Source organism: Rana temporaria, chromosome 11 (genome assembly GCF_905171775.1).
Source record: "Rana temporaria chromosome 11, aRanTem1.1, whole genome shotgun sequence".
NCBI classification, from domain to species: Eukaryota; Metazoa; Chordata; class Amphibia; order Anura; family Ranidae; genus Rana; species Rana temporaria.
Genome location: NC_053499.1, coordinates 116,110,084 through 116,127,429, shown reverse-complemented (window position 1 = coordinate 116,127,429; position 17,346 = coordinate 116,110,084). Strand labels below are relative to the sequence as shown.

Genomic DNA, 17,346 nt, shown 5'->3' with positions numbered 1-17,346 from the left:
AGAAGGGACATCTAAGGAAACGGTGCTCTATGGCTCAAGACGTGGCAGGGGGACTGTGCGTCTAAAGCCAAGTTATGTGGGATTTCTCTCACGGGGACTTACTTTTCGATCCTAGACTGGTAGCAGTACTAGCGCTAACAGAAAAGTAGTTTCCAGTTAAGCATAAGCTACCACAACAAATAAAAAAAAAAAGATTTTGGGTACAGAATTGTTCCAGGGCGCCTAGGGCCGAGAGTAAAAAAAAAAAAAAAAAAACAAGCCCTGGGGCAGAGAGATAAGGGCGAAGGAGGAGCAATTTTTTGCCCTCCGGACAAAGCCCATAAAGCTCAATGTCACAGAGAAAAGGTTGGGTCATCGAACTGGAAAGAATTAAGAGCAGTACTTTTAGCGCTTATTACTTTTCAGGAATTGCTGCAGGATCATCACATACAAGTCAGGGCTGACAACTCCTCAGCAGTCGCATACAGGGGGAACAAGGAGTGGAACATTATGGTCCCTGGCAGCAGAAATCCGGAATTGGGCCAAAAGCAAGGTGGTGACTGGAGCTTCAACCAAGAGGTCTTTAAAATGATTGCCCGGAAATGGGGAGTCCCACAGGTAGATCTATTCGCCTTAAGGGAAAAGGCTAAGGTTTGACGCTCGGGTGGATGCTCTTGCACAGAGTTGGACTTTCTCTAGGTACTATGCCCCCCCTCCTCTTACCAGCAGACCTGAGGTAATTTTAGACAGAGAACACCTCTCCAATTCTTGGTTGCATCACACTGGCCCAGGAGACCATGGTTTTCTATTCTAAAAGAACTAGCAGTAGAACCTTTGTGGTTCCCCTTGTTTCAGGGACCAATGTTGCCCTCAGGTATAATAATGGAACCTCGCTACCCGGTTATTGAGGAGCATTTGCTGAAGGACAAGGGCTTCTCAAACAGACTGGTGAATAAGCTGCTAAGCAGCATGAAGGAAACGTGCTAGCTACCAAAAAGTGTGGAAGCGGTCCAACGCTTGGTGTGCAGAAAGCTCCTTTGAGGTGGAGTCTGGTTGCAGCCCTGGAATTTTTGCAGAGCAGACAAGGCCCTTGCCCTCAACATGCTGAAGAGCCAAGTCTCGGCACTCTCTGTATATGTAGAAGAGGCCTTTGCATCCAATCTTAGGATAGGTTTTTCTGGGCATTAAGTAGGCAGGGGCCACCGTTCCCTAAGTGGGACCCGTCCCTGGTTTTACAGGCCCTTGTAGGGGGCCCCTTTGAACCCCAGGAAGAATGTTCTATAAAAATTGTTAACCTTTAAAGCAGTTGTTTTTTTATAGTCGTGGTCACAACCGGAGCAGATCTGCAGAGAATCAACATGATCCAGTTTTACCACCTTTGTCAAGCACTACAGGATTGATCTTTTGTCAGCAAAGGATCAAGCCTTTGGCAGCAAGGTCCTACAAGCTATAGTCTCACTCTAAGGCCCCATACACACATGAGGATTTATCCGCGGATACAATCCAGCGGACCGTATCCACGGATAAATCCTCTCGAGGATTTCAGCAGATTTTTATGCGATGGCGTGTACACACCATCGCATTGAAATCCGCGCCGAAATCCTCTGGCGATGACGTGTCGCGCCGTCGCCGCGATTATGACGCGGTGACGGGCGCGACGCTGTCATATAAGGAATTCCACGCATGCGTCAAATCATTACGACGCGTGCGGGGAATCCCTTTGGACGGATGGATCCGGTGAGTCTGTACAGACGAGCGGATCCATCCGTGGGATCCGATTCCAGCAGATAGATATTCTGTGCATGTCGACAAATATTTATCTGCTGGAATTCGGAAATATCCGCGGATAAATATCCGCCGGAGTGTACACACCATAGAATCTATCCGCTGAAACCCATTCGATTGGATTTATCTGCGGATAGATTCTATCGTGTGTATGACGCCTAAGGGTAAGTGCTCGATTATCCTCTCAGGTAGCTGTCCTGAAAGACGACTAGGGAGAAAAAAACAAACAAAGTTACACTTACCAGTAATGTTCTTTCCCAGAGTCTCTCACGACAGCACCGATTATCCACCCAAAGTCATGTGGTCCCGACACATGAGTTACTGCAGTTTTGACTATGGTATTGCATGTGTTTTTGTGTCTCCCCATCTGGCTGGAGGTGCTTTAGGAAAACTGAAGAGCTGACAGTACTATGCATCATGATAGGTTACCTTTAAGTGATTGGACACTGGCTGAAAAAAGACAGGAAATCCCCAGCTTGGTACAGCCTCAGTTTTGTAGCAATCCATATAACAGAAAATGAGTGGGTGGGATCCCCGTTTTCTGTCATGTACTCAAAGAAAATTATTTTACAGGTAAAACAAAAATCACTGAGATGCCTGGCGGCCGCGATGTCCGCTAGGCACCCGCGATCGGCGGTTACAGAGACAAGGACATGGATCTGTGTGTGTAAACACACAGATCCATGTCCTATCAGGGAGAGAGGAGACCGATCTGTGTCCCTTGTACATAGGGACACAGATCGGTCACCTACCCCAGTCAATCCCCCTCCACACACAGTTAGAAACACTATGCAGGGTACACATTTAACCCCTCCCTCACCCCCTAGTGTTAACCCCTTCAATGCCAGTCACATTTATACAGTAATTAGTGCATTTTTATAGCACTGATCGCAGTATAAATGTGAATGGTGCCAAAAATGTGTCAAAAGTGTCCGATGTGTCCGCCATAATGTCGCAGTCCCAATAAAAATTGCAGATCGCCGCCATTACTAGTAAAAAAATTATAATAAAAAATAATAATAATTCTGTCCCCTATTTTGTAGGCGCTATAACTTTTGCGCAAACCAGTCGCTTATTGTGATTTTTTTTCTTAGACTGAGAAAAATAAAAAAAAATTGGGCTATTTATTATAGCAACAAGTAAAAAATATATTTTTTTCAAAATTGTCGCTTTTTTTTTTGTTTATAGCGCAAAAAATAAAAACCGCAGAGGTGATCAAATACCACCGAAAGAAAGCTCTATTTGTGGAAAAAAAAAGGACGTAAATTTTGTTTTGGAGCCACGTCGCACGACCGCGCAATTGTCAGTTAAAGCGACGCAGTGCCAGAAGCTGAAATTTCACCTGGGCAGGAAGGGGGTATATGTGCCCAGTAAGCAAGTGGTTAAAAAAAACAAAGATTGCTGTAACCCACATTGCCTCGCACACATGCACAAACACACACGTAAACTGCGCCACACATTTGACACATCGCCGCGAACATTAGAGTGAGAACAATAATTCTAGCACAAGAGCTCCTTGTTTAACTCTAAACTGATGAGCTGTAAAAGCTTTGAAAGCGTCACCTGGATTTTTGGGTACCATAGTTATTTACTGAATCACAGGCGCACACAATTTAAAGGCTTAGCATGTTTGGTATCTATTTACTTGGCGCAACCTTATCTTTTTCCAAAAAATTGGTAGTATATTGTGCGTGCTTGAGCAACAATGTATTTTACTATATTTTTCCAGAAAATTTGTGTTTAATAAGTAAGGTAAATATTATGTGACATAAAAAGTTGCAAAGATCATCTTTTTATCCTACAAAACCTCTGCTTTCAGATAATGTTCTGTGTGTTTAAACAATTTTATTGCCAAAAATGAAGAACATGAACAAAAATATGCTCTAGAGCCATACTGGTTAAACCACCCATAGATGGATCGAAATTCAGCTGGTCCCTGCTGAACTGGTTGAGTTTCTTTCCATCTATGGGTTGGCTGGTTGTACTGAAGTCGATCTATTGACCGAGTTCAGTGCCAAACAGCAACATTACAGGCCTTTCCCAAAGCGTGTCCAGGATGGACTCCAGGTACCATTCCTCTCAGCAGAAGCTCTGGATGGAAATAGGATTAGCCAGCTAAAAATAATACATTAATGCAGAGGCTGCATAGACATGACCATCACCTAGGACATAAACAACAAACCAAGGATGTGCCCAGCTAGGAGGGGTTAAGCTTTTCGTCTTTTTTTTACCAATTTCTAATCACCAGACGGTGGCTTCATAATGAATATAAAGATACTCGCCATACTGGCCTGGAATGTATGCTGAAGAAGCCTTGAAAAGCAATTCAGAGGTCTTGTCTACAGCATCTTTAACCACTTGCCGACCTCCTCATGTACATATACGTCAGCAGAATGGCACAGACAGGCACATGTACGTACCCGTACGTCCTCTGCTTGACGTGGGTCGGGGGTCCGATCGGGACCCCCCCCCGGTACATGCGGAGGTCGGTAAGCCTCGGGGAGCGATCCGGGACGACGGCGCGGCTAATCGTTTATAGCCGCCCCGTCGCGATCGCTCCCCGGAGCTGAAGAACGGGGAGAGCCGTATGTAAACACGGCTTCCCCGTGCTTCACTGTGGTGGCGCATCGATCGAGTGATCCCTTTTATTAGGGAGACTCGATCGATGATGTCATTCCTACAGCCACACCCCCCATAAGTTGTAAACACACACCAAGTGAACACTAAATGTTACAGCGCCCCCTGTGGTTAACTCCCAAACTGCAACTGTCATTTCCACAATAAACAATGCAATTTAAATGCATTTTTTGCTGTGAAAATGACAATGGTCCCAAAAATGTGTCAAAATTGTCCGAAGTGTCCGCCATAATGTTGCAGTCACGAAAAAAATCGCTGATCACCGCCATTAGTAGTGAAAAAAATAAAAATGCAATAAAACTATCCCCTATTTTGTAAACGCTATAAATATGTTTTTGGGGGATATTTATTATAGCAAAAAGTTAAAAATATTGCATTTTTTTCAAAATTGTCGCTCTATTTTTGTTTATAGCGCAAAAACAAAAAACCGCAGATGTGATCAAATACCACCAAAAGAAAGCTCTATTTGTGGGGGAAAAAGGACGCCAATTTTGTTTGGGAGCCACGTCGCACGACCGCGCAATTGTCTGTTAAAGCGACGCAGTCCCGAACTGTAAAAACACCTTGGGTGTTTAGGCAGCATATTGGTCCGGGGCTTAAGTGGTTAAAGACCAGAACAGTAAAGGGCATATTTATATGCAGGAGCCACAGAAGTCCATTGTGTGTCATGAGACTTACAATGGGGTTAATGTTGATCAATTTAGTCAGGTTTAATGACCATATTATCTGTTATTGGATATTTCAGCACAATCTAATTAAACACTCTTACCTATTTACTAGGGTTGCACTGATACTCTTTTCTTTACCGGTGAAGTCCTCGCTGATACCAAGTACCTTTGCAGTGCGATTTGAATCCATACAAAATGAATGGGCTCAAATCGCACTGCAAAGAATCCAATGCGATTTGAACAGGAATGTGGTACGATTCCTGTCTAAATTGCATGCAGTTTCCCAGACCGCTCATGTGTGAACCCAAGCAAAAGTCACTATGAGAAGCCTGGGTTCACACAGGAGCGGTGGGGAAACCGCATGCTATTCGGACAGGAATCCCACCACATCCCTGTTCAAATCGCATTCGATCCTTTGCAGTGTCATTCGAACCCATTCATTTTGTATGGGCCCCAAATTGCACAACAAAGGTATCCGTTTCAGGTATTTGAGCATTTGCAAATGCTTAGTACTGGGACTGATACCGGTATTGGTGAAACCCTACCATTTCCATATCGGCAATCCATTTCTTGGTGTATTTGAGCATGTCCTGATTTTGTTGTGTACTTTTGTCAGTGTTATACTAAAGCATTTTTTCAAAACCTTCGATGCACAAAGGCTTTCAGCACTCATCTGATACATCAAAAAAGTTGCATTCAAGACTAAGTATAATTTTGCAGCTGTTGCTATGAATTGATTTGCATTTTTATTGCACTGAAAGTTGTATCGATAAATAATTTTATAATAGACAAAACCTACAGGAAAAATAAATCTCGCGCCAAATGAATTACACTAAATTATATACTTGATAAATCAAGTGACTAACTGAGTGAAGCTGCTCCCAAATAAAATCAGGTGACTGACTTGCATATATTGTGTAGTGAGGTGAGGGGCGCTATATCAAAATAGTGGATGCGTGTCACAATGTGCGTTTGAGTAGTACACAGTGTAACTGTGTGCCCAAATCTATGTGAAAAACCAAACAGATTATAGTTTAAACTCTATAAGTACAATAGTGCCAAATGCTGTGGAAAATAAATAAAAAAAAAAAAAAAAAAAAAAAAAATTAAAATTAAATTAAAAGAATGTCCAGCAAATAAATAGTTAAGTGCAAAATGGATCCAGTGTTGTATCAAGTCCAGGTGCAAAATGCAAATAATCCAATCCCAAATCGCAGGGAAAAGTGCAAATGCTAAAGTGCTTGTGAATCATCAAAATAGCCAAAGTGCGAGAAAGAAGTGATCCGCCTTCACCTATAGGTCACCAGAATAATAATGGATGGCTCCTTACCACACGGTGTTGACCAGATTACTTAAAATATGGTCAATCAGGCTTGTTTTAAATGAGGATCAGCAGGGTCTCATTGGATTCCAATGTCAGCGATTGCAGCAAATGGTGTACCAAGAAAGGAGAAGAGATACCACCATAGTGTAAAACCATTTAATATCCAAAAGTTAAAATTACAATGCCAAATGGCCTCTTACTGTTGCTGGTGCCCGTTCCCGGCACTGAGGCTGTAGGTGGTGGGGATAGTAAGACAAGATAAGAGATGGCCGCGTCCTGGTCCACTAGCGTGCGTTCCACCGCTAGTTGTCCATCAACCAGTGAGACCGGAAGTGCGTGGCTATGCGTGCGCGCTTGGATACCGCCTCGACGTCACGTTTCAGTTAAACCGTCTTCAGGAAGCGTCCTGAAGACGGTTTAACTGAAACGTGACGTCGAGGCGGTATCCAAGCGCGCACGCATAGCCACGCACTTCCGGTCTCACTGGTTGATGGACAACTAGCGGTGGAACGCACGCTAGTGGACCAGGACGCAGCCATCTCTTATCTTGTCTTACTATCCCCACCACCTACAGCCTCAGTGCCGGGAACGGGCACCAGCAACAGTAAGAGGCCATTTGGCATTGTAATTTTAACTTTTGGATATTAAATGGTTTTACACTATGGTGGTATCTCTTCTCCTTTCTTGGTACACCATTTGCTGCAATCGCTGACATTGGAATCCAATGAGACCCTGCTGATCCTCATTTAAAACAAGCCTGATTGACCATATTTTAAGTAATCTGGTCAACACCGTGTGGTAAGGAGCCATCCATTATTATTCTGGTGACCTATAGGTGAAGGCGGATCACTTCTTTCTCGCACTTTGGCTATTTTGATGATTCACAAGCACTTTAGCATTTGCACTTTTCCCTGCGATTTGGGATTGGATTATTTGCATTTTGCACCTGGACTTGATACAACACTGGATCCATTTTGCACTTAACTATTTATTTGCTGGACATTCTTTTAATTTAATTTTAATTTTTTTTTTTTTTTTTTTTTTTTTATTTATTTTCCACAGCATTTGGCACTATTGTACTTATAGAGTTTAAACTATAATCTGTTTGGTTTTTCACATAGATTTGGGCACACAGTTACACTGTGTACTACTCAAACGCACATTGTGACACGCATCCACTATTTTGATATAGCGCCCCTCACCTCACTACACAAAATAGACAAAACCTAAACCACAAAAGTCTCTATACTTTTATATCGGGACTTCAGTAATGTTTTTGATCTTTCCATCTATTAAATCTTCTGCCCTTGTTGTTTTAACTTTGGATAGTAAAACATTTTTTGTCTGCCAGTAAATACCTTATACAGCAGAGCTGGAGGTGTGCCTTTGTGTGTCTGTGTAAATCCAGGAAGTGAACAGGCAGCAGCTTCAGCTGCCCACAGTTAAAATGGCTGCAGCCAGACTCAGTGGAGGGAGATTTCTGCAGCATATTTGATAAGTACAGAATCACAGTATATATAAAATAATATGCAAAGTGGTTGGAGGGAAGCTTCAGAATGGCAAAGATGTTTTTATTACAAATTATGTGAGCAGACTGCACTTCCTCTAAATTGACCTGTACATTTTCTCGAAGAAAAAAAAGTTATGTTGTTCTGTAGAAGCCAATACCGTCATCTGAACTCCCCTAGCTGCAAGCCCCTAAGAATTCCTATGCAAATTTCAGAAATTTGAGACCCGCTGAGAGCTTTATAAACTTCTCTGACCTTTGGACACTCCGGCACTGAGGATATGTGGTAATATAGGGGAGGTGGTATGTGTTCCCCAATACCTGGAATCACCAGGATTTTAACAAGTTGTGTGATAGGGGAGAGCAGGAAGGTAAGAATTACAATTACTGGTGTCAAGCGAACTAGATGCTTGAATTATTGCAGGCAAGGTTTAGGTGCACTTTCGTCACCCAGTTTCTTAGCTGTGACATTGCCATTTCATATTTTTGATTTGTTATTTGGAAATGAATACACATGAAATATTCTGTATTAATTGCTCTGCTGGGCATACAGTGACCTTGTCTTAAAGGGGTTGTAAAGGTTTGTTTCTTATTTTCTAAATAGGTTACTTTAAGCTAGTGCATTGTTGGTTCACTTACCTTTTCCTTCAATTTCCCTTCTAAATGTTCTTTTTCTTTGTCTGAATTTCTCACTTCCTGTTTCTCCTCAGTAAGGTGTTCAGTAAGCTGTTCTAAATGACTTTCCACCGCTCGGATGATGGTGGAAAGCTTACTGAGGAAAAACAGGAAGTGAGAAATTCAAACAAAGAAAAAAAACATTTAGAAGGGAAATCGAAGGAAAAAGGTAAGTGAACCAACAATGCACTAGCTTAAAGAAACCAATTTAGAAAATAAAATATGAACCTTTACAACCCCTTTAATTTAACACAGAAAATATGGTGTTGGGTGAAATATAATGTGTTAAAAAAAAGTCTGGCCAAACCTTTTTTTGGCTAAACTTCTATTTTGGGTCACGGGAGTGACCCAGAATCAACTGACAGTAGGCGACATCACAGAGCCGCCCCAGCCTCTGAAAAGATTCTAACAATAATGTTGGGAGCCACACAGGTGCCTGACCAACAACTGGCTCAGCCTTCCAGCCCACTGTTGAGAGTCTGAGCCAGCCGCTCCTGCCTACTCTTCAGCAAGAGCTGGGTGAGCAAAGCACGGTGACCAACAGTCACCACTCTCAGCTCTGAGTGAACTGAGCGATCAGTGGTTATGCGATTGCACAGTTCTTGGGCTTGGAGTCGCCAGGTTTTTTTTTTTTTTTTTTTTAATCCCACACTTCTCCAATAATAAATTAAATAAATAAAAATAAAGTGAGCGCTTTCTAGGGTTCATTATCTGGTTTGAGGTTGATCATGGTTGTGAATCTCTACCCTTAAACTGGCGGTTAATAAAGGGGAACGAGGCCTGAAGTTAAAAAAAAATTAAAATGTTTTAAAAGTAGTCCTACAATCTTGGCTAGCACCAAGTTAATTAAACTTTGGTTCCATAAAACCATGCAACCCAGGGTGACGATTACCTCCACTGCCCATCATAATGCTTCTGGAGCAATACTTATGCCGCGTACACACGATCATTTTTCGGGTTGTAAAAAACAAAGTTTTAAAAAAATGTAATTTAAAACGATCATGTGTGGGAAAAACGGCCAATTTTTTTTTTTCGAACATGCTCTATTTTTTCATGACGTTTTAAACGTTGTCGTTTTGGGTTGTAAAAAATGGTCGCGTGTGGGCTAAAATGACGTGAAAAACCTGCGCATGCTCAGAAGCAAGTTATGAGACGGGAGCGTTCGTTCTGGTAAAACTACCATTCATAATGGAGTAAGCACATTCATCACGCTGTAACAGACAGAAAAGCGCGAATCGTCTTTTACTAACACAAAATCAGCTAAAGCACCCCAAAGGGTGGCGTCATCCGAATGGAACTTCCCCTTTATAGTGCCGTCATACGTGTTGTACGTCACCGCGCTTTGCTAGAGCATTTTTTTTTTTTTAACGATCGTGTTCTAGAGCCTGAAAAACTTTGTTTTTTACAACCCGAAAAATGATCGTGTGTACGCGGCATTTAGAGTTTGGTGCAAAAAGTAAAAAATGCACTTTAAAACTGCAGAAGATTAATTATTAACCTGCTGATATTTAAAAAAAATGATCTATGTAAAGTACTCCACATTGTTTTTAAAAGATCTCTTAGACACATAGTAAGAAACAACATTTGTATTTTTTTTAAAAATGTCACTTTAGATCTTCAAATGACAGCTAGCACTGGCTTCCATCATACAGTCACAGCAAATCACTTGTGGAAAATAAAATCACAAAAATTATTTTTAAACGTTTTTGTTCTATAAAACTCTTCTGAGCTTATTCCATTAGGCAGTGCAAAAACCTTCAAGTAATAACAAGCAGATTTCATTTTACTGAAGTCTGAAGCTGCTGCACTGTCTAAATGTATAAATCAAATTATTTTCATAAAAATCACATAGAGGGGGAAAAGATTTTCCTTTAAAACTATCACTTGACCTAAATATCTTCCCATTTCACAATTTTTAGGCAAATTTGGCAACAAATCCATGGCGAGTGCAGACAGCTCTGGGTGACCACTCTGTGGTAAACGGAAAAACATTTGATCGCCATTGTTTCCCTGAAGGTTAGCTGCTGTGGAACTTGTCTCCTTGCACTTTTCCCCGCCACAAATGAGTATCAAGTTTGAGTAGATGATTCATGTTCAAACAGTTTTGCCCGACACTGACTGAATCATTCTCGAACACCTTAAAGCCCCCTCCATGTCTACTTGCACCTTTAGAGGTAATCTGTAAAAAGATGTGTGTGTAGCAATTTCTTTTTAACATGTTTATCAGGTGGATATGATATTCAAGCAAATATTATTTTGGAGCTAGCCATACTAGTGTGTAATGATAGTCAATTAAATAAAGCCTACAGCTAAAAAGTCTATAAAGATTCTTTATAGACTACTCCATAGTTGTCCAATCAGTTCAATAAGTCATTGTTTTTGTTGTTTGTGTGTCTTAAATACCATTTCTTTTACTCTGTATAGCAAGCACCACTTTTAAATGTACAGTTCCAGCTTATGGGACCACTCACACCTTGGCATCGGTGGCACTTTGTTTTTTTTCCATCAGCCAGTAATCTAAAAGACTGTATTCAGCCATATGGCCTTCACGAAATGATAGAACAGTTTGTCAGTTCTGTTTTGAATGAAGTGGAAAAATTCACTTGTTCAAAAAGTTCTTGGCGTTCAGGCTTTGAAAGTCTCTTACATGCCATACAACAGCTTAACATTTCTGGTTCTTCCGATTTTCAGGTTCTTGTATAATATTTCCCTACCACTTCCCTCTTTTGCTCCAGTCCTTGGGTGTAAAGTGCAGACATTTGGAATCTATCCTGAGAACCCTCTTCAGCATAGCTCTTTCGTGACCTTCCACAATGTCTTCTGAAAGTGTAAGAATGTACTGACCCTGCAAAAAGCATATGCTCCAGTCAGTAAGGAAAATTGCCAAGCTAAGAAACATGTTACAATACAGTCGTGGTCAATGTACATGAGAGACAAGTGGCCTCAAATGCATCCCTGACATCACCAAAGAGCTGCACATAATATACAGCAAGTAAAAGAAAGTTGTCAGACTACAGATATGCAACAGGATAGAGAATGGAAGTCAAAATTATGTTTATCCTAAATAATCATATAGTACAGGACACAGGCTGGATTGCCAGATTCTGAGACGTACCCAAGCAATGAATCAGAGGGGTGGGCAACAAGAAGTGCCCACAGGCCCAACAAAACAAAAGGTCAGAGTGCTGCGGAGAAACCCTTGTGGCTAAAGGCTGCATCCGCAGGAGTCTGGACATCCACCCAGTAGAACTTGGAGAAGGCATGAACTAAAAACCAGGTGGTGGCCTGGGCAACAGAAGCTTGATGTCAAAGCCCAGGAAACTCCATCAGATCTGGTAGAGTGAGACCATAGAGGTAATGGGGGTACCTTATCTTTAAGAGCATAACTCTTGTGATGAGTTGTCTTATGGCTCTAGCAATTGTCGATTGATACATTTCTAAGGGCTGAAGTTTTTTTTGCATTCATGAATTTTGAAAAACCTTCTGTGTGCAGCAGCCCCCCCCCAAATACTTATCTGAGCTCCCTCTTGATCCAGCGTTGTGCACAGGAGCATCAGCTTTCCGGGGACTCTCCCTCCTCATTGGCTGAGAAAGCAGCGGGAGCCAATGGCTGAATGGTTTTCAGGCTCCTATGAGCCCAGGGGCAAGGGATCTTTCACAGCCTACTCTTAGCACTGATTACAGGGTCTTCCTCGTTTTGCGCCATTTTTACTGCTTCTAGAGCAGGTAGATTCACTAGAAGGTGGAGTTGCAGAGAAATCTTACTTGGCCAGATAGGCCGCTTGATGTGTGCCGATATTGCTAAAAACGGATGTAGAGCTCTGGTGCAAGGGAAGCAACGTCACACTGAGTGGCTTGAGGGGTATGCAAATCTTTGACAGAGCCACGATTCTCTTGTGCCTGTTTTCCACAATTTTCTATCAGTGAGCATATATTTTCTTTTGGGGTACTCGCAGAGTTGGATTTGGAAATTGGATAAGGGCATCTATAAGTATGGTCCACAGTGACCCAGGTTTCCACTGTCTTGTAGTGAAGTCATTGTGGTAAAAAGCACAGGGAAGTGATGGTAAAGGTGCCACCTGTGGTGTGATGCAAACACCTAGTCATCCACCAAGTCTATGAATATCTAGCCTGTGTCCTCTTCGATTAAGATAATGACTGACATTCTCATGTTCCATGCCTATAGTCTCAGCAACATCCAATATTATAGATCTGAGGTTAAAAAAAAGAAAAGAAAAAATGTTTTCTCACTGTCTGCAGGGGCCCCAAAGGCTGCACAGTAAGTGCGCCAAAGGGAAGCAGGCTGACCACCTGGGCTTTGCAGAATACCAGACTCCTGGAATAGATCTAGCAATCAAGGTACATGCAATAAAACAGTTTGAATACCTAGGCAATGGGCTAAGATGGGAGGATTTTAGTTTAGAGATTTACCTTGTAATAATTTATGAGATTTAGGTACTGCAGTGTAGATATAACGTCTTCCTTCTTTATGCTGGTTATCTCACTAATTTCACTAAAAATAAAAAATCCCACATTAGTACATATACACAATTTTTTCTCATTAATGTAGTTCCTGAACATTACTACACCACCTGTACACATCACTCTACGGCTTATGACTTACTTATATTAATCATTACATCTTACTTAATAGTGATCTGTGGCCTTTCTCCAGTCTCAGTCTTCAGTTCCATGAGGATTTCCAAGATTGTCTGAGACCAGTAGCTACGGTAAGATAGAAGACCCAAATCCGAGAGTGGTTTCTCTGGCGTGCCCGTCTTTCCCTCTACTTTAGACAACTCATAACCTGCGGGAAGTAAGGAATATTAGTACATTTCAGATAAGTACACAAGACCCAATAGACTAACAAGTGTTGTAGGCTACTTACTGAATTCTATTAGCAGTTTTCCATATCCTCTTCTTTGGTAAGGTGGCAAGGTAAGTATACAAGCCACGTTATAGTCCTCTGTAGACTCTTTCTCCTGCAAAGGTCAACGGAGTAGAGAGTGGTGAATGTTCTGCATTACCTTATCTATTGTAGATTACAGTTGAGCTTCTTGGTACAAGGGCTGGAAATATGCATTACATTCCCAAAATGAACATGCACTGTGCTAAACTTTCTCATAATAGTGGGAATGTTAACGAAAAAGAATAAAGGTTGTCCACTTCGTAGTAGAAGTAATACAGTTACACTATATTACAGATTCAAATAATTAAACAAAAACATTAATACAGGACAATTCCATTGCAATTGCCTTATCACAATATTTATTTTGAGCACATTTTAAAATTCAAGTTTAACTACTACATACCCCAACTATATAGGGACGTGTCTGCAAATGCCACCCAAAACTGTATAGCAATTTTACTTATTTGAGAAATCCACTTTCATACATAACATATAGAGATAATGGAGCTGTGTCCCAATATAAAAATAAATACAGAGTAGCTAGTTATAGTAATCTAGTGGGATTAGAGCTGTACCTGCAGTATGGTAGGGAGACCCCCTTGTGCTGGGCTGCCTGGAGGAGACCGTAAGCACAATGGCCTCAATGTGCACAGGTGTTCAAGGATGCCTGAGGGATGCTAGAGGTATTTATACTGAACTGTTACATTCAAGGAATCTAGCTAATCTTCTCCTAAATGGTGGAGACACCTGCTAGAGACACCTTGGGGATCTTGAGGTAGTTAAAGTGTAACTGTATTACTTTTACCATATAATTGGAAACTTATACTTTGGCAATGTAAAAGTCCCATCCTTTTTAAGGAACTTAGTACAATAACCATTTTTGATTACCTTAAAAAAAAGGTTATGGGAATGAATGAAAAATACTTATATTTGCATTCGTTTGATAGCATTTGAAGGGCTACTCCTAAAAGGCAGGTACACAGAGGTTCACAATACCCAAAGGATGGAGTAAAAAGCGTGTCCTTTAATTGGAAGACAAAAGCAAAATAAAACACATGGCAGAGTAAAATGTCTGCAAATCCTTATGAGTGAATTTCTGCACAACTGTTATTTTATATTTATCCAAGTCAATATTGCTTTGCATTTGTGCACAAAAGGTTTGATCATTACGGCTGGTTTCACACTGTTGTGGTGCATTAATGTGTTTGGTAAGGCAACATAAAGCACCAAATAAAGGTTTTCACACAATGTTTTTGTATCAGTGCACCACAATGCATGGTAATGTGTCACTGTGCATTGTAGTCTGCTGCAATGCACATGCGTTTGTTACATGTGCATTACTCCAAAATAACAGGGTGAACCTGCTCATAAGATCGCTTGATAATTTGAATCTTGACACCATTTTGAAAAAAGAACTTGAGATGTGATATGCCACTCAATTAGTCAGATGTTCAACTCTGTTCAGGCGTGTTTGACCTGTCCTAGTAGATCCTCCAGGATGTGGGTGGTGTTGTTTAAACTCCATTTACACTTGTGCACATTATGATAAAAAAGCACCATAATGCATGGAATATGTACACTGCCATTCATTCTGAAAAGCACCATAAAGCCCCTTTCACACTGCCGCAACTTGAAAGCTGTGCGATTTCAGAGAATGCCTGTGTAAACTTGAGGTCTATGGACCTCAACTCGCATCAAAGACGGATGAAAGTAGTACAGGGACTACTTTGAAGTCACACATATATGAATGGTTATCATTGAGAATCATGAGGTATGACTTTTCATGCGACTCTGATGTTCAAAGTCACAGGAAAAGTCGCACAAGTGTGAACGGGGCCTAACGCACCAATAAAACGTAAAAAAATGCATCTGCACCTCACCACACACCAACAGATGTGAAAGCACTGTGCATCGTGGTAAGTGACATTGCCCAAAAAGAGTACAGGCATTAATTTTTTTTGTGTGTTGAGACTTGTTACTAATATATTTTTATTTCTTTGCACTGGGGTTATATTAAGTGGCTACTTCAAATGCTGATCTCCTTTTCCGAACAGGTGGATGCTTGCATTGGGAATCCTGTACTATTGTATGCTCAACAACTCTGGCATGAAAATAAGAAAATACACAAAAAATTACAGTTAAAGCATAGACTCCCCCAGTGGGGTTTTTGGGCAGCGAAATGTATTAGGTGGTAGGTGAAAAAAGAACTGAAAATTATTGTAATTGTAAAAAGTAGAAAATATTTATTAGTACATAGGAAGTTTTGTAAAAATTAGCTCTGGTACTCTATACAAAGTCAATACATACATACAGAAAAGTGAGCACCAAAAGAGTGACATAAAAGAACATAAATGGTAAATAGATATGTCAGACAGGTTCTGACGCGTTTCGACCCATTTGTAGGGTCTTCTTCAGAGGAACTATAAGGTGCTAACTGTAAAAGAGCAACATATATAGTTGCTACAATGTATTGCAGAACAAATATCTATTAGCAAGATTGTTACATATATAGATACCTACTTGCTGTATGTAAACGTAGTTGTATTTAAACCAGAGATTGCTTAAAAGCTGAAAAGCTAAAAGACTCCAAGAATGGACCCCAAGAATGATCTTCCACACAGAAGGCAAAGCACCAGAGAAACCCGGAGGCGTGGCGTCTGATGGCGGCTTACAGGGGCTCACAATATAGGTGGGAATGAGGATTCCGGACCGAGCCCAGACTTGCGAGGCAAGGGGATCCCGGGGAGACAGTCAACACAGGGACACCTATCAAAAATAGTAATAAAATATACGGTATATAGTTGTATATAAAAAAAGTAACTGAATTGGGTCAGGTCATTGTGCATACACATTACACAACAACCATTGTTTGTCAGCAGGGGATCAGAGAGGGGGGAAGGCATGGGCAGCAGTATTGGTTTGTTTGAACATAAATAAAAATTGTATTTTGCATATACTAGCATGTTACATAACATATGTGGGACTGTGAAAAAAAAAGAGATTTTTAATACAGCTTACCTGTAAAATCTTTTTCTTGGAGTACATCACGGGACACAGAGCGGCATTCATTACTATATGGGTTATATGGAGTACCTTCAGGTGATGGACACTGGCAATCTCAAACAGGAAATGCCCCTCCCTATATAACCCCCTCCCATAGGAGGAGTACCTCAGTTTTGTAGCAAGCAGTATGCCTCCCAAAATGGTCCTCAAAAGAGGGGTGGGAGCTCTGTGTCCCGTGATGTACTCCAAGAAAAAGATTTTACAGGTAAGCTGTATTAAAAATCTCTTTTTCTTTATCGTTACATCACGGGACACAGAGCGGAATTCATTACTATATGGGATGTCCCAAAGCAATGCTTACAATGAGGGGAGGGAGAACATCTCCAAGACAAAAGGATTTAATTTAGAGAATACTCAAATCATAATAAATCCAACTTAGTTGAGAAAAATAATCTTAAATTTTAAATTTAACTCAAAAAAGAGGAGCCCCCGGAATCCGAGGGTCTCAAACTGCAGCCTGCAGCACTGCCTGCCCAAAGGCTGTATCAGAATTCCTTCTTACGTCCAACTGGTAGAATTTTGTAAACGTGTGGACAGAAGACCAGGTTGCCGCCTTGCAAACTTGAGCCATAGAGATCTGGTGGTGTGCTGCCCAGGAGGCGCCCATGGCCCTAGTAGAATGAGCCTTTAATGATACTGGAGGAGGCAACCCTTTCAAGCCGTAGGCCTGAGTGATTAATTGCTTAATCCACCTAGAAATGGTGGACTTTGCAGCTGCCTGCCCCTTCTTGGGCCCATCCGGTAATATGAACAGCACATCTGTTTTCCGGATCTTCTTTGTAGCTTTAAGATAGGCCTT

At 41.2% G+C, this 17,346-nt stretch overlaps 1 protein-coding gene and 1 long non-coding RNA gene across 2 annotated transcripts in view; both read right to left on the bottom strand.

The window, feature by feature from the left end:
- Window positions 1-5,778: 5,778 nt before the first annotated feature.
- Window positions 5,779-7,746, bottom strand: LOC120916927. Its single transcript, XR_005744142.1, has 2 exons — window positions 7,620-7,746; window positions 5,779-5,864 (listed from the first exon to the last, which is right to left on the bottom strand). It is a non-coding gene; the product is annotated as an uncharacterized LOC120916927 (long non-coding RNA).
- A 2,397-nt stretch (window positions 7,747-10,143) lies between these two features.
- KAT5 (lysine acetyltransferase 5) overlaps window positions 10,144-17,346 on the bottom strand; it is a 61,644-nt gene continuing 54,441 nt past the window's right edge. Inside the window, exons 11-14 of the mRNA XM_040328890.1 lie at window positions 13,464-13,557; window positions 13,223-13,382; window positions 13,007-13,088; window positions 10,144-11,420 (exon numbers count right to left, since the gene is read on the bottom strand). Of these exons, the coding sequence (XP_040184824.1) occupies window positions 11,286-11,420; window positions 13,007-13,088; window positions 13,223-13,382; window positions 13,464-13,557 (471 nt within the window). The 3' untranslated portion in view covers window positions 10,144-11,285. The remainder of the gene's footprint in view (window positions 11,421-13,006; window positions 13,089-13,222; window positions 13,383-13,463; window positions 13,558-17,346) is intronic.